The sequence below is a fragment of the Lissotriton vulgaris genome, chromosome 8 (genome assembly GCF_964263255.1).
Source record: "Lissotriton vulgaris chromosome 8, aLisVul1.2, whole genome shotgun sequence".
NCBI classification, from domain to species: domain Eukaryota; kingdom Metazoa; phylum Chordata; class Amphibia; order Caudata; family Salamandridae; genus Lissotriton; species Lissotriton vulgaris.
The window spans coordinates 1,548,364,359-1,548,388,041 of record NC_141696.1 but is presented as its reverse complement, the minus strand read 5'-3'; the positions used below and the strand labels follow the sequence as shown (position 1 = coordinate 1,548,388,041).

At 45.5% G+C, this 23,683-nt stretch overlaps 1 protein-coding gene across 1 annotated transcript in view; it reads right to left on the bottom strand.

Annotated features, from left to right (window-relative positions):
* LOC147700347 (NACHT, LRR and PYD domains-containing protein 3-like) overlaps window positions 1-23,683 on the bottom strand; it is a 484,040-nt gene that overhangs the window by 133,622 nt on the left and 326,735 nt on the right. Inside the window, exon 10 of the mRNA XM_086936309.1 lies at window positions 6,846-6,990. Within this exon, the coding sequence (XP_086792435.1) occupies window positions 6,846-6,990 (145 nt within the window). The remainder of the gene's footprint in view (window positions 1-6,845; window positions 6,991-23,683) is intronic.

Genomic DNA, 23,683 nt, shown 5'->3' with positions numbered 1-23,683 from the left:
TTTTTATGGTGCACTCTTGTATCACGTACCCCAACGCATGGTGTGTCGCTGCTATATCCTCCATATTCAAACGCCTCCCAGCATCAATGCTGATAGTTTACTAATATGCACCAAGCCTGATGCCTTACTCACTGCCAGAATATTTGACTACAAATTTCAGTAATCTTTTGCTGTCTTTCACAGTAACTGCACCTCCTGTAATGTCTCAAACTCTTTCCACGATTTCAATAGTTTGCTTGTTACCGTCACCTCCATTAACTGAATTCAGGTTTGATGCTTCGGATTTGGAGGCTCCAGGCCTGTCTGTGAAACAGAACTCAGTTTAAAAAGAAAAAAAGGTTCAGCTGCTACTGTTCCAAATACCCAAGCTTTGCTTCTAGCTTTTTGTACCTATTTGTTCTGACTTTTTGTACCTTCTGGCATAGTTAAATTAAACAGAAGTCTCTTTTCTTGCTTGATCATTTATCAATGCGCAATCAGTTATACTGACACAAACTCTTATTGTCATTACATATGTCCATATTCCCTACATTGCTTAATATCATTCCAATTGTGTCATATTTTTCTTACATGTTTCTCAGAAACCCTCTAAATCATACAGTTTTTATTTGAGCATTGTGACCTCACTTCCAAAACAGTCATTATTTGGATTTCTGTTCAGAAATGTGCGACAATCTGTGTTACATTTATCATACATTCTGATAAAATGCTTCTAGTTCATGCAACTATTTAAATGTTTCATGCAAAAGGGAAGCAGTAAGGGCCAGATGTATCAAGATACCCTTTTGCGATTCTCAAATAGCGATTTTTAAGAATTGCTATTTGAGAATTGCAAAATGGTATGTATGTAAAAATTCGCTCTTTTTTAGCGATTTCTTAAAATTCCTTAATTGCGATTAGCAAATTGCTAATCGCAATTAAGGAATAATTTCCCATTCATTTCAATGGGCCAGAAGGCCCATAGGAATGAATGTGAAATTATTCGCAATTTGTGATTCGCAATTTGCGAATCGCAAATTGAGAATAATTTCAAGGGTGCAGGGGTGTCTCAAGGACACCCTGCTGCACCCCTGAAAATGTATGAGCATCATATGGCACCTTTACAAATTGCAAAAACTGCATTTGTAAAAGAATTTGCAAATTACCACCAACTACAAGTTGGTGGTAATTTGCGATTTCTTAACCAAAATTCGCAAAAATGAAATGCTTCATACATAGTATTTAAGAAATCGCAATTTGCGATTTCTTAAATGCTTACGCAATATTAAGGAATCGCAAAATTTGCGATTCCTTAATATTGCGAGGCTTTTTGCATGATACATACCATTTACCTATTTTTTAGACGCAAACGCCATTTTTTAGCGATTCGCAGTGTTTGCGACTAAAAAATTGCTTGATACATCTGGCCCTAAGTTCCTTTAGGTTTGAAAATAAGTATGTAAGTAAATTCCCACATTCTTCCCACCTGAGATCATGTATCACAGGATTTATTTATTTATTTGTGAGTTTGTACCGTGCTAGAATCGACTCCCAGAGGAGTATCTCTGCGCTCAACGCAACATGAAAGATGAAGATGGAAGACCCGAAATCTAGAGGGGGCACTGAGCCTGGAACAAAAAAGTTTTTAGCCGTTTCCTGAAGGTCAGATGGTCCATACATTGCCTAAGAGAATCGGGGAGTTTATTCCAAAGGCCAGGGCCAAGAAAGGACAAGGCTTTTCCACCCTGTCTTGCCTTTTTAACAATAGGAACTTGAAGAAAGGACTGGTTGCTAGAACGGAGGGTACGTGTTGGGTTGTAGGGAATAAACTTTTCTGCCAGATATGAAGGGCCTAGGCCATGTATACTCTTATGGACCACACAGCAGGTCTTGAATTTGATCCGTTGGCGAATCGGCAACCAGTGTAGTTTTTCTAGCAAAGGGCGAGATGGAGATCTGGGTGGGGCATTCAGGACCAGCCTAGCAGCAGTGTTTTGTACCACCTGAAGCCTGCTAAGTACACCAACGTTTGCCGATAACAACACTCCGTTGCAATAATCCAGGCGACTAAGCACCAGGGCCTGGACCAGTGTTTTCCTGATTGTATCTGGAAGTAAAGGAAACACTTTGCGAAGTAATCCAATTATGTGAAAACAGGACCCAACTGTCTGATTTACATGGACCGTTAAAGATAAATCTTGATCCAGCCACACGCCCACGTTCTTTATCCCCTGTTTAGGGCTCGGGACAGGGCCTAGATCTAGGGGCCACCATTCTGGAGTCCACAGCATTTTAGCTTCCCCAAAAAGCATAACTTCTGTTTTCCCCACATTGCACTGTAGGAAATTCAGGGCCATCCACTGAGAGACCGCCTTCATGCCTTCTGAAAAGGACTGTTTGACCACGGAGCTTAATGACTTGAATGGGAAAAGGAGCTGAGTGTCATCAGCATATGACACTGGGATACTGGGATAAAACCGTAGGATCTCATAATACTGGCCCGGGGGGTCGCATAGATATTAAAAAGAGTAGGGCTTAAAGGTGATTCCTGTGGCACCCCCTTTGTGAACTCCACAGATGTGGATCGAAATGATCCCATATTAACACACTGTAAAATGATAAAAAGATCCTCATCCAGGCCAATACCGAACCCTCAAGCCCAACCTCTCCCAAACACCTGAGGAAGATGTCATGGGATATGGTATTGAACGCTGCTGATAAATCCAATAGCACCAGAATCACTGAATACCCTTTATCTTGGGACATTCGGATGTCATCCGCCACCGAAAGGAGCATTGATTCGGTGCTATGATGTGGCCTGAAGCCGGACTGAGAATGATCCAGACTTCCTGTTTGCTCGATAAAACTTGACAGATGGATATTAACATGCTTTTCCGTTAATTTGCTCAGGTACGGAAGGAGAGATATGGGCCTGAGGTTGGACAATTTTGTCCATGGGATGGAAGAGTTCTTCCTAATGGGTCTCACCAGTGCCATCTTCCACTCCTGTGGAAGCCGGCCCTCGGAAAGAGAGAGGTTGACAAAGGACTGGATCACAGGACCGAGTGCCCTGCCAACTGAAGGTAAAATTCTTGCCAGGATAAGGTCTGATGGAGAACCACTCTTGATTTGACCTATAAGGTCCTCTACCTCACTCAGGGAGGCAGCAGGAAACTCGGTAAGCGTGATGGAATTAACAACCCTGCTTTCCTGAGATTGCACCAAGGGCCGTCCCATAGAAAGGCTAGAGTCAATGATTTTATCATAGATCCTGTCTATCTTGTTGGTAAAATAGAGGGAAATATCGTCGCATAATTGTTGCGATGATAGGTCAGGACTCTCGCAAGCCATAGGTTTAGTGAATGTTTGAAGAATCCGGTACAAAACCTTAGGGGAGTTGCCTGCCTCCATAAGTTGTGAGGTGATGTAGTTCCTACGGGCCAATCTGATAATAATACAGAGTTTGTTTTGTAAAGTGCGTACGGTTACCTCATTCGGAAGTGTCCCGGCGCGTATCTTATGATAAAGAGCTAGGGCTGTATAGTAACAATTTGCACTCGCACTCTGAGATCCTCAGAGTGCGAGGATCTCCAAATCTTTTCATGCTTCCTACAAGCCTGTTTATGAGACCGTAATTGGTCAGTAAACCAGAATTCCTGCCGTTGTGCAGGACGTGGCTTACATAATTTCAAGGGGGCAATGGCTCCCACAGCAGAGTGGATGGCACGGTTGTATTTGGACAGGGCCAGCTTGATGTCATCAGAGTCTGTAATTCGGGGTTCAACAAATGTCTCTTGGAAGACCTCTAGAGATATTTTATGCCACTGTCTCTGCAGTAATGGTAAGATTAAGGACTGCCTTGGGGGTTTAATCCATTCAAGCATAGCGAATTCTATGACCGAATGATCGGTCCAATGTACCTGTTTGGGAGGGTGGCAAATAATTTTGGGGGAATTAGATAATACTAGTTCTAATGTGTGCCCTGCCCGGTGAGTGGGGCCCGTGTTGTACTGTATTAGCCCTAATAAGGAAAGATCGGTCAACAGAGACTGAGCCTCCACATTATCCAATAATTCCCCCTGTACATTAAAATCCCCTAGGAGTAAAAAATCATTGATAGAATTGATGTGTGGGTCAATGCTTCAACTAGTGAGATGGGGAAAGTCGTGCAAGGACCTGGGGGACGGTATACCAAGGCCCCTTTCCAACCAGCCCTTGTCGAAGTATCGATCCTAAAGATCATTAGTTCCATATCTGCAGTGCAACACTGATCCAATATTGAAATGGTTAGGTCGCATTTATGGACTATGGCGATACCACCGCCAGTTTTTTTTAGGTCTGTCCATTCTCACTATTTTATAACCTTCCAGAATGCCAAGAGTAATTGCAGGGACCGAATGGGGCTTTAACCAAGTCTCTGTCAGGAAACAAAGCTCAGGTTGTGAAGTTGAAATCAGGTCTCAGACCTCAGAATGATGTTTAGACAGAGATCTGACGTTACAGAGCAAGTTCTTCCACCCTTTTTGAATGAGGTACTCCAGCTTGATAATCATCATAAGGAGCATGAAACTGGCAGGAACGACAAGCGAGCGGTCCTTCCGGGGATGGCCAAGCTTCCCTCGCAAAACCTTGCAAGGGGGCAGACCGTAAAGCTAATAATTCCCGGGACAAATACCTGACAGGCTTGGATGTACAACAGTCACAGTCTGACGGGACAGAAATCATGGCCCCTGGCCACGTCCGGGCGCAGACGGGCTTCTCTTTGGCTTGTCTTAGGAGCTCCCCTGCGCGCGAACGCTGCGCACTCGTGGTGACGAGAGGGCTAAGTAGCCCTCCCCTTGCAACAACTAGAGTGCTAACCGCTCCAGTAGTATGGCGGAAGTGCCTGCCTCTCCCTGTCCCGCCCTCCACTCAACGGTACTAGCTACCGAGTCGGACAGGGGTGGGCAGGATCAAAACTCTGAGCCCAGGCTTCCCTACGTGGTGAGTGCCAGGGTCCCCTTTTAATTATCCCCGTATGGCACAAAACACTATAAAACAGAAATACGAGTACAGTATGCAAATAGAATTAAAAAGGAATGAAATTGGCAATTTTAAAATTCAGGGATACAGCACCATAGAGTGGAGCTCAGGATAATCTCACTGTTGCGTGCAGCGGATCGGGAGAGACACTGCCACCGTCCTCCCTACCGCAGCACGCCCGCAGCTCCTCGCCGCCTAAGTAGCCCTTCCCTTGCAACTTTATTGACTTGACTTTACTATAGAATACATTATTTTTATGATATAAATTGATAATTCACAGTTCTCTCACTCAAAACATAGGACTTCCCATACAGGACAGGCAGAAAACAGAATCGTACTCTGGCCACTGTCTCATACAAATTTGGATGATGACATAATTCAGCCTTATCTCAAAGACAGGCCCAGAACTGAAAAATAAATTAGGTTTAGGTATGCATGTGTGATCACATCTAAATACGGAATCCTTGTAGCAGACTTTTGATGCCAAGATTAGAAATATAGAGAACTTTAAACTGTAGCATGTGCTATGTTGTCTGTTTTCATAAGTTTCGCGTTTTATACATTCATATTCACTACAATTTTCTTGACAGCTGTCATAATACATTTTCATTTATTCTGCACTGAAACTGTTTTCTAATAAAGTCTTATGAATAACAGTGTGGTTTTCTTGTGTGTGCTCACAAAGACGGCAAGTTGTCACACTCTTAACAATAATTCAAAATGCTAGGCAGTCTTTGTTTGGCTCTGTTATGTGCCTAACACATATTCTCTTCATTTAAGTTGAAGAAGGTGTGTACATCATAGTTTGCCTGTTCCCCTCAATGAAGCTGGTAGTTTGGTACATGCTTTTGGCCAGGGGGGATCTAACCAGGTTGGGATCATGCCATGTCCATGATAATGTAGCACATGTATCAGGGCACCAACAACAGGAAGAGAAAATTAGGATAAGGATAGCACATGGCTACTGCACCAGAGACTTTCAACATCACAGCTATTTTATGGTAGGATGTATAAAAAGATTTTCTGGTTTGCTTGTTGACTGCATGGAAGAAGTTCAAGATAAAGGAATATAAGCAGCATCCCAAGAAGAAGCCCAGACCAATGGAAGATCCTCGACTATACAAAAGCCAGGACCACATAGTTCACATTTAACTCAGAGTAAAATTTAACTGAGTACAGACCAATTAATCTTTCTTTTATTGTAATTCTTTGAGAAAGTCATTATATGTTTTTACTTCTGGAGGTATTGCCCCCCGTGCATGCCCTCAATTATTTGATAATACAGAAACTAACATTAACCCTCAAGAAACTTCTAGGCCAACAGATCCATCCCCAAGCATAAAACATACTTCAATTGTAGAAGTAATGACCTGGATACACCTCGTCACGATCAGCTGTGAACGCACAGTTGCGTATGGCATCCATGATATTACTGTTATAGGTTTACCTGAATGCAACATATGAACATCTGAAGAAGCGCCAAAAAGTGCAAAACACAGTTTTATTTAGTTACAGATGTGTGCAATGTAACGCTGGAAAATGTGGTGAGCAAGTTACAGACTAAATTCAAATTTAGAAAGACTCTAAAAGTCTACTTAAAGTGCTGAAAGAACATCCTATTTCAAACTGGTGTAAAGAAATCTGTTCTGCTATGTTCATGGATTCCTTGATGCCAGATGCAATTGCAAGTGCACAGCTGAAGCTGTCCAGGTGCACCTCAGATCATAAATTGTCCACTGTATGTTTTTACTCAGTTTTAACAAGATTCTTCAATCACAGTGTATGTTTGACAAAGAAGTCAGAAACAATACTAAAAGATTAATTGACAACTTGAAACATTTTACCTGGCCTCACAGTAGCCTTCCAGAGGCAGCTATTGCCTTCCTTCTCCTTTAAGCAGATGTCCACACCCTTTTCTTGTAAGTTGGCTATGTAGATCTCAGTGTAAGGCAACTCCAGGCATGGGCTCAGGTAGTCAAATTCCAGTTCCTGCAATAAACCATGTGGCACTGTTTTAAAATAATACGTTCACATCAAATGCCAAGCACCTTCCTGAGTGATCAGAAGAAAGGGTAAAATATTAAAAACTTGAGTCCTGATCTTTCTCCATGGTGTGGAAAAAGCAGGACTATAATACTGTAAATAAAGCTCTCCTACCGAACAATAAGGCTTTCAACGATACATCACGGTCGTGTTCTCAATGAAGAATCACAACCGTGTCCTCATTGACACATCTATGATGTGCAGCACCATCTTTAGCACAATCGTTTACCTCTGTTAGGAGTGTCTACTATGCCCTTAGCACTCATTATCCGGCCAAGAGCAGGGATGAAAATGGTTCACCTACTGGCTGAGGACGAGTGCCATTGTGCGGCCTCCCCTTTCGCCTCTGGTAGATACCTATTTAGAGTGGTCCACACTATCCCACAACTAGACTTTCCTGGTTCTTGGCCACAGCATCTCAGCTCCTGCACCACATCCCTTTCATCTAACCAACAGGCAGGGATCATGCTAGAATTCTGTGTGAGGCAGGTTGGCAAAAGGGTGGAGCAGGGAGTGGGAGAATGGAGTCTGGTTGGGTGTGGTGGTGACGCAGAGCGAGGCGGCCGGATGACTACAACTGGCCGCAACTTATGAGGAGAATACGTTTGGGGTCTCAGTCCTGAATGCATCATCCTTTCCTTACATGTAAAGGGAGTTTAGAATACATGGAGGTATTGAGGGTCTCTTATCAAGAGGAAGGAAAATTAGAACTATTTACCATAATTTATATCATCCTGAGAGAGCAAGCAGACAAGTAGCAGTGAATGAAAAACTGTGGGAGCATGGGAACAGTATGCGAAAGAGTAGAAAAAAAGATAATGGGACAAGCGACACCAGAAGGAACAGTGCAACACCGCAGTGTCCAAAGGCAGGGGCAGAAGAAAGAACAGAGCAGAGCCCTCAGCAGCCACCCTGCCAGTACATAGTCAACCTCCCCCCCCGTCCACCAGAGACAAGGAACATGCGTAAAAAGTAATGACACATGTAGCAGGCCTACCATCCCCATCCAGAAACAAGGAAGGAGAGCCATTCCCCAGATAGACAGGAACAACAAACCTCCAAGCCACGCCAGCATAGAGGGCACCCACCCCCCTGAGGAACAGGGGCAAGGCAAGGCCAGATGACCCCTACACAGAGATTAGCAGAGGGGCCAGGGCCCCTACAGCAAGAGGAAGGGAGGGAAGGGGAGGACAGAGATTGAAGGCAACTCCCCTAACCCTGGATCAGACAGAGCAGCGAGACACAAGAACACCGTAACCCCATCCTCCAAAGAACCAAGGAGGAGGAATGAACAGCAACAAGACAGAGCCACCCATCAGGAGTAAAGGAGTAGACACACAAGAGACACATCCCCCCACCGGGAGGCAAGCACTGAAGACCAACCCAAGGGTCCTCGCAGATCGGGGAGGAAGGGCGTGCCATGAAGGAATCTGTGGCTCGAATCGTCTTTACCAGATACATCGTTACCGAAGGTAAGTAACTCGTACATCTGATAGAGACTACTAGCCGCAGATTCCTTCAAGTAGAATATATACCCTAGCAATACTCACAGGGAAGGAGGGTCTGCGAAAGGACCGCACCAGTCTGGACAGGACAGAGGGTCCCACAGGGGACCAGACCTGCGGACCAGGCAGGAGACAGCGTCTCGTCCAGGCAAGAGGAACCCCCACAAGCAGAACACCACTGACTCCCAGGAGGATTATAGGAGGAAGAAAGAAGACTGCAGAGGCCCGTGCACTCACAACAGAGGAACCAAGGGCGAGGCCAGAGAGGCCAAATCACCCAACTCCCCTACAAGGCAACAGGGCTTCTGTCCAATGCCAGGGCAGATATAGGAAGAATAAGAAGAGGAGCCAAGAGGGCCCAAGGAAACAAGGGAAAAGAAGGCAAGTCCACCCAAGATGGCAGACAACAGGCCAGTCAGAATGGCGCTGACAGACAAAAACTGCCAGAAGCAAGAAGAACAGCCCAGGGCCTCAGGAAGATCGGCAGGCGACGCCTGACAAGGGGGAGGACACAGAAGCATCCCAGCTCTCAGGACAGTAGCAGGAAGGTGAGGGAATGCCCGAACACACCACTATAAGGGACCGCACACACAACCTCAAGAAGCAATAGCAACATACATAAAGGCCACGGAGAACAGGCACCCGAAGGCGACCAGAACTCCCTAGCAGAGCGCAAGCTAATTAACAGCTACCGCTTCCCCACATAGGGTACGTTAAGTCCCAAGACATGGGAACCCTCTTTGGAAGAACTTCCGCAGCAGAGGAAAAAACAAAAGAGCCACGGGGAAAACAAGCAGCCCAAAAGAAAAAACGGAAGGTCTAATCTCAGGGCCAAGTCTGTGTAACAACACTGGCAAAAAACACATACACAGTCAACAAAGGGCCGTCCAGCAGCCAACAATGCCAATGTCCCAGCAAAGAGGACTCAAATGGCCAGAAAACACACCCTACCGTAAGAGCAACCGGCCGAAGAAGGTCCAGAACCAGCTCAACTCAGCAGTCACTGAGGAGGGGAAGGAGGAGGATAAGGAGAAGGAGGAGGACTAGGGCGGAGCCCTGCCAGGAACCTTTGGATGGCAGAGTTAGCCAGAGCATGGAACAACAGGCTGCCATTAAACGGAAGATCAATGAGCCGCTCCCGAATATTTTCAGGGAACACGCCGTCCCGAAACCAAGCATGGCGACGGAGGGCGACTGAGGAAGTCATGGCCTGGCCCAGCACCTCCGAAATGTCCATAGCGGAGCGGAGAATAAACGCTGCTAGCTCCCGGCCATCCAACGCATGATGCCACAAGTCTCTTGGGAATCTGCGGATCCCAGAGACTTAGCCGAGTCCCACAAACAAGAGGAGGCCCTAGCCAATACACACAAGGTGTTAAGGGCCTGCAGGGCAGCGCTGGTCGAGGCGAACATGTTGCGCCCCCAAAAGTCCAGCCAGAAGGCCTTTCGGGACGGCGGAGTCACCAGCGGCGGCAGGGAGGGAAAAGCAGTCCGCAAAAGTGGACTGGCGGCAGAGGGGTGGCAGGAAAGACACGCCGGGTCACGCAGCGCCGGAAGGTGCCGGTGCAGAAGGTGTTGAGGCACTGGATCTCCTGAGGCCGGACGCCTCCAAGGCCCCATCAGGGAAGAAAGGAGCAAACCCTCAAAGTGAAGCAAGATCTCCTTCACACCAGAGCCCTGGTGAAGAACCTGCAAGAGATGGTACGCCGGGAAATGAGCAATAGGGTCACCCATGCGCAGAATGCCCACGGCCGTGGACACCGCGTGAGCGAAGGATGCACCCACGTCCGTAGGTCCCCGCGGTGGAGCTATCCTCCGTGGGCGATGGCTGTAAACTAAGTAGACAGTCCCCGAAGCCAAGTGGGACGGGCAAAGGCTAGACCTGGAAGTCGGACGTAACCGAAGAATGGGGGACCGGCCGCTCCTCCGACGAACACCTCGGCCTCAGAAAGGGCGGGGAGCCATCCTTCGACGACACCAGTGAAAAAGACACTGCACGGTGGCCAGTCTCCTGGGAGGACAACACCAATATGAAGCCAGCCTCTGGAGAAGAGGGAGAGTCCAAAAACGAATCTGCAGCATGACCCCTGTGTGGAGCCGTAGAGTCCGTCGTCCGAGGCAGGACACCAACCGCATCCGGCACCGAAGAAGATGCTGGACAGGACTCCTCCAAGTCACACCTTGCCGGGGACCGGAGCAGGGCCAAAACCGAAGTGGCCAAGGGGCGGTGCCGGAACGACGCTGACTCAACCTCCGCCAAGGCAGCCGCCTGTGTGGAGGAACAAGAAGGACCGGGGAAGTGACACGAAGCCCTCCGCCAGCCCCTGCCCAGAATGTGGCGGAGGTGGCCAGGCGACCCATGTGGCGGAGCCAGGGATGATTCAACCTCTAAAGAGGCAGCCGCCTGCAGGGAGGGACGAGAGGGGCCCAGATGGGGGACAAGGGGTCCCCACCCAGCCACGACCCAGAGGTGGACGAGGAGAGGTCACGACCCCTGTGGCAATGCCCAAAGGTCAGGTGCCAGCGCCGTAGCAGCATCTGCTAAGCCGTGGATGAGGCTTTTGCCTGCCCAGAGGGCCGAGCGGGGCTCATGGATGCTACCCAAGCCCCAACAACCTCCCCCGACACCACAGGGACTCCGGCGGGAGTTTGCAGAGAGGCAGAGGCACCATGGTCTGAAGGAGGGACCCCCGAGGGGCTGCACCCCAACAGTACCACACCCTCCAAGCCTGGATCCGAACCAGTCATCGCCGGAGCCGCCGCAGAGAGCCCCACGCAAGGCAAGGGATCCACTGATGTCCCACGAGGGGAAGGAGGAGAAGACACCAGCGAGGCCTGCGAAGTCGCTGCGTATGTCTCCATCTGGACTCTCGATGCCCCCTCACCAGGAAACTGTGGATAGGAGGACGACCCTTGGGGCCGCATCACCCACGGAGAGCCCACAGCCTGGCAGGCTGAACACCAGCCCCCAGGGACAAACTGTGACACTTACCCACAGGGGAGTGACGCTCTTGAAATCGGAGAAGGGCGAGGACGATGGCAACAGCCGTATCTGAAGCCATCTCCCAAGGCAGATCGAGGAGAGGAAGCCGACCTGGAGAGACGCGCCTAGAGTAGTTTCATCTGGCGCTCCCATAGCGACTTCGGCTTCAATTGTTGGCACACCGCACAAACAGTGGTGCCGTGATCCTCCCCTAAACACCACATGCAAATGAGGTGAGGGTCCGTCGCCGACATAAGACGCCTACATGACATGCAAGTCTTGAAGCCCGAAGGCATTTGCACACTGTTCCACCAAAGAAGAGAAAATGAGGAAGAAAAAAGGGGCCCCAAACAGGCTCGAGCAGAGACGGGATCCCCATTGCACTCAGAAAAGGAAAAAACTGATGTATGCACGCCGGAGTGGGACTTATGTGACCTCGCTGACGTCATGTACTTGGACGACCCCTGGGCAGAGTCGCGTGATGTCACTCCGCCCTCGGCGCACAGGGATGCTGTGGCAAAAAGTTTCCGGATCCAGTCTCATGCCTGGGGATAATTCTACATGAAGGGATCTGCGGCTAGTAGTCTCTATCAGATAGAAAAGTTAGCAGAGGAGTAAGCCCACTTAGCAGTACTGTCCACCTTATAATAAACCAGGTCGTCAGGCAAGGCATCATCCGAGATGAATGAATGACTGAATAATGATTTGTAGAGTGCAGACTTAGCCCAAGGGCATCAAGGCGCTGCCTGCAAGCATCAGGATGCGGTGAAAAAGAGAGCACGCTCAAACTGACGTATCCAAGAAAAGCCAGGTCTTTAAGGCTTTACGAAAAAGCGGAAGAGACACCTGACTAGAAAGTGCTTCTGGGAGGGAGTTACACTGTTTGGGTGCAGCCATCGAGAAGGCTCGGCCATCCCATTTAGCCTTCTTAAACCTAGGAACTATCAGTAGGTTTTTATCCGAGGACCAAAGCGGCCTGCTAGGAACGTAGTGCTGAACCATTGACTTAATGTCCTCAGACCCAGATCCATAATAGGCTTCATGAGTCAGGCATAGGGTCTAAAAGAGGATACTACCGTCCATGGAGCATGTTGATGATGATGGAACAACTGGAAGCCAGACCTGCCATTAGAGAGTCCTCCTTCACGTCATTGGGGAACTCAGCCAGAAAATTATAAAGAGGTTATTTCTTTGTGTGGAACCGAGGGAACCCCTCGGTTCCAAGTTCCCACTCGACATCAGACCATTGCCTGGATAAAAACCCCTGGGTGGCCTTATGGTTGTGAAGAGCATCAGGCTGAGAGAAAAAAATCCTCCTCCTCTAGAGGGATCACGGTCCTTCACGTGGGTCATCGCCTCCTTCAATTCTGAGCCCTTAACAAAGCGACCCTGATGTTCCTCATCAGAACCAATAGAGTCTGGGTCAGGCTGGGAAGACATTCTGGGGATTTTAGGCACTGGACCCTCCTGTGCCTCAAAGGCAGACTCCAGTGTCTTATTATTCATGGCCTGCAGGTCCATACCCACAGGCTGATGGGAGGAAGCAGGCTCTGACTCAAAGGCAGAAGAATGATGCTTATGTTTCTCAGAGTGTTTACCCTCAATGGCTGCACACAGAAACGCAATTGCTGACACGGAGGAAGAACTACTTCTTCAACTATTGGTGAGAGATACCGTTGCCAAGCAACCGGCACTGACCATGTGATAGGCACTCAAAAGACGGAAATACCGCGTCCATAACTACCCAAAGAAATCACCTCGAGGGTGAACCAGGCAGTGCAGCCATAAACCCAGCCCAGGTCAGCCTGACAACGAGCGGCAGCCATCACCCGCCGCAAAAGACATGCCCGCTCCCCCCTTCCATCCCCCAGTGCTCGGCGCGGTAGTGGAGGCACACAAACAAAGCAGTGACTGTCTTTCCAGACTGCTGAAGCACAGGAGCGTGCAATGCAGACAAAAAAAACACTACCGCCGCTCCCAGTTGCTCAGGGCAGGAGCGGAGGTGAAAAAGATCAAAACACACTGTCGCTCAGCGTGAGAGCGGAGGCCTAGGGAAAAGAAAATGGACACCACTGCACCTATCGCTCAGTATGGGTGCGGTGGTCAAGAAAAAAAATACAAAAAACAATAAAAAGAAAAATACTGAGAAACTAAAACACACCCTCAAAATAAAGAAAATAAAACATACTCACCACCCCATCCCAATGCCAGTAGTGCACGTATATGGGTACTACAACCAGAACACAGTGAAAAAAAAGATATGGTCTGGGGTTGCCCCACCCTTACAGATTAGGTGACAGGTACTTACTGTCTGGCTGCCATGTTGGCATGCAATTTTTTTGTAGGGGTGAATGCTGTGCCACAAACACATAGTGCTCCTGGGTGACTGTGACAAGGAAGACTATGACTCGGAGTAATGATGACTGGTAAGTAACAGAATTCGCTGGGGGGGTTTTGTCCTACAGGACCAGGCAGGACCAATTTACAATGTACAATAAAGATTGCCTGGTCTCGGGTTCAGTCGCTGTATTTTTATTATCAGCAAGTGTGAGCTCTATTATGTAGTTTTTAGAGGCTCATTATTACTTATCTTTTTTCTGAATGTTTATCTTACTTATACATTTGCAGTAAGAGGTTATAACACAACCTGAAGCAGTTCTTAAACATAAATCAAAATTCAAAAAACAATTGTGCATGAGAAATCAAAACAACAATGGTTTGCATGACCATTACATACCAAATCATAAATTTCAAAAAACGGTACACCAGAATTTTAAACAATCAGTCTTAGATCATATTTTGTTTTGAAAATTTTTTGAAAGACTGACACACTATGGGCATCTATTTTATGCAAAGTTCAAGCACGTCCTAGCAGCGCAGGACGTCTTTTTCAGTTCAATGCCTTATAGTGGATGTGGAAAATTAGTCACAAGTGGAAAAGCCGACGCGTTTCCAAACCCGGTATGGATACTCGGGTTTTTCTTCAGGGCAAGCCTGGGTACCTGTTGGGTTAAAATTATATTTTAGTCTCTACTCTTTCTCATCGTTTTTACAAGTGGGTTGGTGTTGGAAGTGGCATATAGTACCTGTTAGTTTTGGGAGCGCGATGTCATCATTATCATTCCGGTTTCCTCACCTTGACTCTGTATCAAGAGAAAGGAGACCGTGAGGTGTCACTATTTCTCACTTTCTTAGGGCTACATGGGCATGATCGGGTGTTTAAAATACCTTTACTTACTTAATTTCAAGGTTTGTGGACATCAATCACGCTGGCTTTTTCGAGCGGGTGCCGTCAGTGAAGTTTCCGCGTTAGGCGCGTGTTCTTTGCTGGGATTGTTTCATTGTTGCAATCGCTTAGCTACAAAGTTAACGAAAGCGCTCGAATTAGTACGGCGTTTTTGGCTTCAGAAATGAAAGCTGTGCGCGCGAGGTGGCAAACGCAAGGTTATCAGAGCTCACCTTTTTCAATTGATTCACGGAGTTATTTCGACCACACTGACTCTGCTGAACTTCACCCGGAAGTGAGTGAGGTTAATCACCTGACATAGCCCGCTGAAGGAGTTGTGGGAGTTGAAGTGCGCTATTTATAGAAATTGGAAAAAGCTGGAAAAAGCTAATTCATTTGTTTAGATTGAAGGCAGGGTGGGTGCTCCAGACGGCACGGTGGCATTACATGAGGGCTCAGTGAATGTTCCTTTGTAATTCTGATAGTTCATTCATCCCATCTGCTACACAGTTGAACTTGAGAATTAAATAGGCTTCTCGTTGTAACAGCAATGTTTCTATGTCTCCTCCTCTTGGTGGAATTTTTAATCCTGACAGGACTGTCCATTTAAAGTCCTTTTCTGTGTGTCCACTTAGGGCAAAGTGTTGTACCATTGGGGCTGTTAGTACTTTTTGTTTAATGCGTGACCGGTGTTGGGCCATTCTCTGGTTTATTTGCTGACTAGTTTTTCCAATGTACAGTTTGGGGCATGGGCAGATGACCGCATACACCAAGTTGCGGCTTTTACAGTTGGTAAATTCTTTATGGAACCATTTCATATTGTTGAATTCGAACTCGGTGCCTTCTATTGTAGTGGCACACGAGACACACGTTCCACATTTGTGGTGTCCTTCAATTGGTTTTAATCGCCAAAGTGTGCGTAAGTCTGTTCTGACTTGGCTGGTTCCTAGGTCTGCCCTTACAATCTGTTGTCCAATACTTTTATTCTTTTTTAGGGCAAAAAGAGGTTTCTGCATTGGCATCTCTAGCCCAGACAACAGGTGCCAATTTTTGAGAATTATGGATTTGAACTTGTTAGTGTGAGGCCCGTAGGTACTAACACAAACCAGTCTGTCTAATGGCTTTTTCTGTTTTTTAAACAACAACTCTTCTCTAGGAGTACACCAAGCCCTTTTGATGGAGTGCTTTAACATTTTGTCAGGGTAACCTCTTTTTTTGAGTTGGTTACTGAGAATTTCTGAATGTGCTGTGAAGTCTTCTTTTCTGGAGCAGTTCCTCCTAATCCTTAGCATTTGTCCATAGGGGAGGTTAGCTTTCAAACTTTGAGGATGATAACTTCGATAATGGAGGATGGTATTTTTGTCTGTATCTTTGCGGTGTAACGTGGTAATGAGTTTTTGATCTTGTACCCCGACCTCAACGTCAAGAAACGTTAGGTGGGTGGTACTGTAGGTGAGAGTTAGTTTTATGTCTGGGTGTCTCATATTGAGCCATTCATGAAATTGGATCAAGGATTCAACTGAACCCTTCCATTGACACCAAATGTCGTCAATGTAACGATACCAATTTACAATGTGGTTCTGATGGGGGTTATTGTGGTACACGAATCGTTCCTCGTACAAGGCCATGTAGAGGACCGCCATTTCCGGGGCGTAAGGACACCCCATGGCGGTCCCCTTGACCTGCACGTAGAACGTGTCCATGAACCTGAAATAGTTCCTCTTTAGTGCAATTCGAGCTAGATCGATTATAAACTCGGTGGGCACTCTGTGTGGTTTGGGGCGAGTTTCCAAAAAGAATTCAATTGCTTCTAAGCCTTCCTCCTGTGGGATCTGTGTGTATAGGGAGACTATGTCAAAGGACACCATTAGGTGTTGGTTCGGATCAAATGGGACCCCTTCGACTTTGGTTATAAAGTCCATGGTATCTTTTAAGTATGATTTTACTTGGCCCAAAAATGGCTTCAAGAAGACATCAACATATTTTGCTAATGGCTCTAACACTGAATCACACCCGGAGACTATGGGTCTCCCGGGCGGTTCTGTAAGATGTTTGTGTATTTTGGGCAAAAAATAGATTACCGGGGTGCGTGGATTCTTTTTGAGTAGATAATTAAACTCTTTCGGACCTAAGATGCCTTTGTCAAACCCTTCTGTTAGTTTAGAGCTTATTTCATTTTGAATCTTTTCTGTGGGATCTTCATTTAATGCTCTGTACCACTCAGGGTTGTCAATTTGATGATGTGCTTCCGCGACATATTTATCTTTTGCCCACACCACAAGTGCTCCCCCCTTGTCTGCAGGTTTCACCACTATTGTGTCATCATTTCTTAGATCATGAATGGCTTTTTGTTGTTCTTTTGACAAGTTATTTTTCAAAAAGGGTTTCTGTTTGCTCAACTGTGTAATAGAGGAGAGAACAGCTTGTTCGAACGTGATTATTTCTTTCGGAACCAAGTGTGTGGGAGGAATGAATGTAGACCTGTTGGCAAGGCCAGAGGGTTCAAGTACCTTTGTATTTTCCTTATCATAAAAGAAAGCCTGTAAGCGCAGTTTCCGACAAAATTCAAGTGTTTCAATCTTGAGCTTGGTCAAGTCCGTGTGCGTGGCTGGTACAAATTTGAGCCCTAACTCTAAAACTGTTTTCTCATGTATAGTAAGTTGTTTCTCCGACAAGTTGACTATGGATGTTTCAGCTAGCTCTTGTAATAGTTGCGGCGTGTCCTCATTTCCCATGCTGTCGGCGGTTTGAATCTTACCCTGTTTCTGGCCTCTCCTTTCTCTAAAAAAGGGTTGTTACGTTTAGAGGGGCCTTCTCTGGGGTCTGAATCACCTGCTGATTCAGATGAAGATGTATCTGAAAAAGTGGAGAACCGATTTTTAGAACGCCCTTGATATTGGGATAGGGCGCGTCGTGATTCGATTTGGGTGTAGTAATCGTCTTTTAAATATGGATACACCGACTCTATTTTAAATGTTTTAACGTCTTTTTCGAATTTGTTCGACCTAAAGCTGATGGTGTTGTCCCTGAATGTTTGAATCTCTTTGTCTATCTTATCTAAGAGGGCCTGTGCTTCTGCCACGGTATGGTTATCATTAATCGCCTTCCTCAAGGCCTCAATTTCCTCCTTTTCCTTGTCACAGATTCGTTTGGCTGTTTCGACTGTATGGACCATTAGGTCCCTGCTACATTTTGTAGCTATGTAGCTAAATCCCTTTTTGTATAATGGGTCCTCTGTAAATACCACCGGCACGTTCTTAACTTGGAGTCCCCACGGAATGGTTCCTGCCTTCAAATGTTCAAACAAAAAGTGCCCGTGTAGCTCGGTTCTGATGTGTTTTTTGGTGAGTCTTGTCAATTTGTCAGTTTCATTTTGTTGTTGAGCATTTGTGCTCAACTTGATGGCTGAGAAAGGAGAGGGACCTGCAATTAAATTTTTAACGTGGTCTTCAGAAAAGGAAAGTGTTTCTTCCTCTGACATGTTTTAGGGACTATGGGAAATAGTCCCTGTTGTGGTTTCTTTAGAAAGCTAGAGGCAAGTTTCAACGCCTCATAACCCACGCGGGCAAGGCCCGCTCGTGAAACTGTATTCGCTGGGGGGGTTTTGTCCTACAGGACCAGGCAGGACCAATTTACAATGTACAATAAAGATTGCCTGGTCTCGGGTTCAGTCGCTGTATTTTTATTATCAGCAAGTGTGAGCTCTATTATGTAGTTTTTAGAGGCTCATTATTACTTATCTTTTTTCTGAATGTTTATCTTACTTATACATTTGCAGTAAGAGGTTATAACACAACCTGAAGCAGTTCTTAAACATAAATCAAAATTCAAAAAACAATTGTGCATGAGAAATCAAAACAACAATGGTTTGCATGACCATTACATACCAAATCATAAATTTCAAAAAACGGTACACCAGAATTTTAAACAATCAGTCTTAGATCATATTTTGTTTTGAAAATTTTTTGAAAGACTGACACACTATGGGCATCTATTTTATGCAAAGTTCAAGCACGTCCTAGCAGCGCAGGACGTCTTTTTCAGTTCAATGCCTTATAGTGGATGTGGAAAATTAGTCACAAGTGGAAAAGCCGACGCGTTTCCAAACCCGGTATGGATACTCGGGTTTTTCTTCAGGGCAAGCCTGGGTACCTGTTGGGTTAAAATTATATTTTAGTCTCTACTCTTTCTCATCGTTTTTACAAGTGGGTTGGTGTTGGAAGTGGCATATAGTACCTGTTAGTTTTGGGAGCGCGATGTCATCATTATCATTCCGGTTTCCTCACCTTGACTCTGTATCAAGAGAAAGGAGACCGTGAGGTGTCACTATTTCTCACTTTCCCATACCTCCGGGTGTGATTCAGTGTTAGAGCCATTAGCAAAATATGTTGATGTCTTCTTGAAGCCATTTTTGGGCCAAGTAAAATCATACTTAAAAGATACCATGGACTTTATAACCAAAGTCGAAGGGGTCCCATTTGATCCGAACCAACACCTAATGGTGTCCTTTGACATAGTCTCCCTATACACACAGATCCCACAGGAGGAAGGCTTAGAAGCAATTGAATTCTTTTTGGAAACTCGCCCCAAACCACACAGAGTGCCCACCGAGTTTATAATCGATCTAGCTCGAATTGCACTAAAGAGGAACTATTTCAGGTTCATGGACACGTTCTACGTGCAGGTCAAGGGGACCGCCATGGGGTGTCCTTACGCCCCGGAAATGGCGGTCCTCTACATGGCCTTGTACGAGGAACGATTCGTGTACCACAATAACCCCCATCAGAACCACATTGTAAATTGGTATCGTTACATTGACGACATTTGGTGTCAATGGAAGGGTTCAGTTGAATCCTTGATCCAATTTCATGAATGGCTCAATATGAGACACCCAGACATAAAACTAACTCTCACCTACAGTACCACCCACCTAACGTTTCTTGACGTTGAGGTCGGGGTACAAGATCAAAAACTCATTACCACGTTACACCGCAAAGATACAGACAAAAATACCATCCTCCATTATCGAAGTTATCATCCTCAAAGTTTGAAAGCTAACCTCCCCTATGGACAAATGCTAAGGATTAGGAGGAACTGCTCCAGAAAAGAAGACTTCACAGCACATTCAGAAATTCTCAGTAACCAACTCAAAAAAAGAGGTTACCCTGACAAAATGTTAAAGCACTCCATCAAAAGGGCTTGGTGTACTCCTAGAGAAGAGTTGTTGTTTAAAAAACAGAAAAAGCCATTAGACAGACTGGTTTGTGTTAGTACCTACGGGCCTCACACTAACAAGTTCAAATCCATAATTCTCAAAAATTGGCACCTGTTGTCTGGGCTAGAGATGCCAATGCAGAAACCTCTTTTTGCCCTAAAAAAGAATAAAAGTATTGGACAACAGATTGTAAGGGCAGACCTAGGAACCAGCCAAGTCAGAACAGACTTACGCACACTTTGGCGATTAAAACCAATTGAAGGACACCACAAATGTGGAACGTGTGTCTCGTGTGCCACTACAATAGAAGGCACCGAGTTCGAATTCAACAATATGAAATGGTTCCATAAAGAATTTACCAACTGTAAAAGCCGCAACTTGGTGTATGCGGTCATCTGCCCATGCCCCAAACTGTACATTGGAAAAACTAGTCAGCAAATAAACCAGAGAATGGCCCAACACCGGTCACGCATTAAACAAAAAGTACTAACAGCCCCAATGGTACAACACTTTGCCCTAAGTGGACACACAGAAAAGGACTTTAAATGGACAGTCCTGTCAGGATTAAAAATTCCACCAAGAGGAGGAGACATAGAAACATTGCTGTTACAACGAGAAGCCTATTTAATTCTCAAGTTCAACTGTGTAGCAGAGGGGATGAATGAACTATCAGAATTACAAAGGAACATTCACTGAGCCCTCATGTAATGCCACCGTGCCGTCTGGAGCACCCACCCTGCCTTCAATCTAAACAAATGAATTAGCTTTTTCCAGCTTTTTCCAATTTCTATAAATAGCGCACTTCAACTCCCACAACTCCTTCAGCGGGCTATGTCAGGTGATTAACCTCACTCACTTCCGGGTGAAGTTCAGCAGAGTCAGTGTGGTCGAAATAACTCCGTGAATCAATTGAAAAAGGTGAGCTCTGATAACCTTGCGTTTGCCACCTCGCGCGCACAGCTTTCATTTCTGAAGCCAAAAACGCCGTACTAATTCGAGCGCTTTCGTTAACTTTGTAGCTAAGCGATTGCAACAATGAAACAATCCCAGCAAAGAACACGCGCCTAACGCGGAAACTTCACTGACGGCACCCGCTCGAAAAAGCCAGCGTGATTGATGTCCACAAACCTTGAAATTAAGTAAGTAAAGGTATTTTAAACACCCGATCATGCCCATGTAGCCCTAAGAAAGTGAGAAATAGTGACACCTCACGGTCTCCTTTCTCTTGATACAGAGTCAAGGTGAGGAAACCGGAATGATAATGATGACATCGCGCTCCCAAAACTAACAGGTACTATATGCCACTTCCAACACCAACCCACTTGTAAAAACGATGAGAAAGAGTAGAGACTAAAATATAATTTTAACCCAACAGGTACCCAGGCTTGCCCTGAAGAAAAACCCGAGTATCCATACCGGGTTTGGAAACGCGTCGGCTTTTCCACTTGTGACTAATTTTCCACATCCACTATAAGGCATTGAACTGAAAAAGACGTCCTGCGCTGCTAGGACGTGCTTGAACTTTGCATAAAATAGATGCCCATAGTGTGTCAGTCTTTCAAAAAATTTTCAAAACAAAATATGATCTAAGACTGATTGTTTAAAATTCTGGTGTACCGTTTTTTGAAATTTATGATTTGGTATGTAATGGTCATGCAAACCATTGTTGTTTTGATTTCTCATGCACAATTGTTTTTTGAATTTTGATTTATGTTTAAGAACTGCTTCAGGTTGTGTTATAACCTCTTACTGCAAATGTATAAGTAAGATAAACATTCAGAAAAAAGATAAGTAATAATGAGCCTCTAAAAACTACATAATAGAGCTCACACTTGCTGATAATAAAAATACAGCGACTGAACCCGAGACCAGGCAATCTTTATTGTACATGGTAAGTAACAGAGTCATTCAAGAAGATTTATACTGCAGAGAGGCTGTGATGTAGGGCTCACCATCTACTTTTACTTCCTCGCTCCAGAGCTCTGTAAATGGATGCGTTGACCTGATCCGGTCGCTCTGGTTTCTAGTGAGGGCTGTGTTTTGCATCTGGTACTGTCTTCTGGCTCTGAAGCCCTGTGAATGTATATATAGAGGGGCCCCCTTGCACTGATGGAAAGTTTCTGAGGCAAGGTAAGAACAAGTGTACTGTTATACTATTTTTTAACCTGACTCCTCTACTTACCTAATGATATGGAATGTGTCTGTGTGTCAGAAAACTGTACAACTCGGCTGGCTCCCTGCTTCTTAACCCCTTCGGTGCTCATGACAAGGTCAGCTCATCAGTGGAGCTGTGCTTATGACGAGCTGACCTTGTCATGTAACTATAGTATTCATAAAAGTTCAGCACAGGAGGGGAAAACCCTTAGCAGCCAAGGTGTTAAGTATGTACGGCTTGTGGACAATTGTTACTGAAGCGCAGTCTTTGAGACATCCTGGCCTTCAATCTCAAGTCCTTTATGTCTGACTTCCAACCCTTCGCCAAAGATTTTGTTGCTGATGAAAGAATGTGGGTGATATGTAGACATGGTGACTAGCACTAATGCAAAGTATAGTATGTAGGTTATATGCTGCTACTCGACAGTTTTGCTTAACATTCAAGTTTACTAATACATGTTGCTTGGACCAGTTTCATCGCAAAACGCAAAATATCCATTTAATATACTTACAGGTATAAAAATATTTTCTCTAGAATTCAAGTATGGATTGTTAGCACTCACTGAGGTGAGATAATGTAGCTGAAACGGGCCACTCTCAAATTAACGGAATTCCAAGTACAAGTTTGATGCTGTTAGGAGAATGTGCGTACCTGCTTCCCAAAGGGTTTTGACTATTCTGGCAGTACCTCTGGAGCCCTGTGAGGAAGACAGTGATAAGCAGCTCTTGTTGTGAATCAGATTAGTGTTTCCAGCCAATGAGCAGCCATTTTCATTTTATTTATTTTATTAATAAAGTTTTATATAGGGCAAACAAGATCCCAAGGGATATCAGAGCTCTTTACAATATGAATGAGAGGAATAACAAAAGCAGTCTCAACATCCTAGCAGGAGAAAGTATCCCTATTAGGGTACGAATTTGTTCATAAGGAATCGTTTAGCTACCAATTTGAAAGCCATCGTTGAAGAAATTCTGCGTACTTCCGGAGGAAGAGAGTTCACAATCCTTGGTGCAGCGCCGGAGAAGTCTTGGTGACAAGTACTTTTTTTGTTCAGGATAAGTGGTTTCAGGAGAAAGGTAGTGGCACTTCTTGAGGCTCTAGATCAACAGGATAGTTCAAGTTTTTGTACAAGGTAACTGTGAGTATTGAGGTGAAGGGCTTTGTGAGTCAAAACAGCAATCTTTAACTGAATTCGAGCTTCATAGGGTAGCCTATTAAGAGATTTTAGGACTGGGGATATATGATCCGTGTCAGTGACCAATCTAGCCGCTGCATTCGAAGAATACCTTAGAGGAGCCAGGGCATATTTGTGAAGGCCACTGAGAGTAGCGCAGCAGTAGTCAAGCCTCGGCAAGACAAGCGCTTGAACTACCTGCTTGAAATCCTTTAGCGGAAGGAAAGGTTTGATCATTCTGAGTGACCTCAACAGATGGTTTGCTCCCTTACATACATTACTGATATGGTTCTTCATATTCAGGTGATTGTCCAAGGTGACTCTGAGGGATTTTGCTGAGTCAATGATCAGAGGCGTGCAATTGAAAGCAGTGAGATGACT